The sequence below is a fragment of the Sphaeroforma arctica genome (assembly GCF_001186125.1).
Source record: "Sphaeroforma arctica JP610 unplaced genomic scaffold supercont1.3316, whole genome shotgun sequence".
Lineage (NCBI taxonomy): Eukaryota > Ichthyosporea > Ichthyophonida > Sphaeroforma > Sphaeroforma arctica.
The window spans coordinates 2432-3657 of NW_014037242.1; the positions used below are offsets into that span (position 1 = coordinate 2432).

Below are 1226 nucleotides of genomic sequence, written 5' to 3' on the forward strand. Positions count from 1 at the left end.
TCGCTTGAATTGGTTTGTCCTCCTTATCAGCCGCCCATGTGCTGCCCTGGTTAATTGACCACTACCAGACATTGCTACTCTGTATACATATACATACTCACTTCATCTCGTACCCATCCCTCTTCACCTCAGCCGCCCATGTGCTGCCCTGGCTAATTTACCACTACCAGATATTGCTGCTCTGCATACATATACATACTCACTTCATCTATACCCATCCCTCTTCCCCTCAGCCGCCCATGTGCTTCCCTGGTTGATTGACCACTACCAGACATGGCTGCTGCAGTGGGCGCTGGCGTGCCAGAATGATCAGCTGGCCGTGCAGATGATAGTGACACTTGCCGTGAGCATCGTCGAGTGCCACTCCTTCACCGCCCACGTGGCCGAGAGAGCCGATTTGGTGTGTTGATCTGTACATATAAATAGCACAGTAGGTGTTTTGTAATATATGAATAGCGCAGTAGGTGGTGTTGGTGAATTGTCTCTTGCTACACTCGACTGGTGCGTATGTGTGGGGGAAGAAGTTGTATGACGTGATTGTTTGACGTCCCTCCGTCACTGATCTCGTGGTTAGAAAGAACCAATTTGATGTGTAGTCCCATAAGAACGAGCGATGAACTCCTTTTTATAGGTCGTGTTTCATAGCCCAACTCTCGTCTATTAATAGAATGCCTTTCATTGGTCCCCACCACAGTATCCCTACCTACCCTTGGCCGAGAGTAGTGTGCTGGACTCCGAGTACATGTCTCAGCCACCCACCAACGACGGCAGTCGGTCCGACGAGGAGCGATTCTACCTACACAACGCACGCGCCACAATAGCCCGACGGGTGACTGAGGGCAAGAAACGCTCAGGCGGTATGTGTAACTGCACCTGGCCGCACGTGCATGCATAGTAGAGGTAGCACGTGTGAGGGGTTCGGGCGGAAGATGTTAGTCAGGTTAGGGCGTGCAAGAGAGAGCCGGACTATCGGAGAGGGATGTCGTGTGGTTTGCTGCTTTGCTGTGGGCAGTTTGGGTCACGTATGCGTACTATAGCCTATTGCGTGAAGCGTTCGTAGGGGTTAGTCCTAGCTTCGCCATCAGTGTTTCAACGATTGGCACTATCAAATTCTATCTTATTGTCTATATTTTATCCTATATTTTATATATATATATATATATATATATATATATATATATATATTCATGTCTATTATGTATGTAGTATGTGTGTGTGTGTGTGTG

At 48.3% G+C, this 1226-nt stretch overlaps 1 protein-coding gene across 1 annotated transcript; it reads left to right on the forward strand.

Annotated features, from left to right (window-relative positions):
* Positions 1-233: 233 nt before the first annotated feature.
* On the forward strand, positions 234-857 carry SARC_13462 (hypothetical protein; the record flags this gene model as incomplete). Its single annotated transcript, XM_014292407.1, has 2 exons — positions 234-400; positions 695-857. Coding segments are annotated over 2 exons (330 nt in total), but the record flags the coding sequence as incomplete, so codon positions are not given.
* Positions 858-1226: the final 369 nt, after the last annotated feature.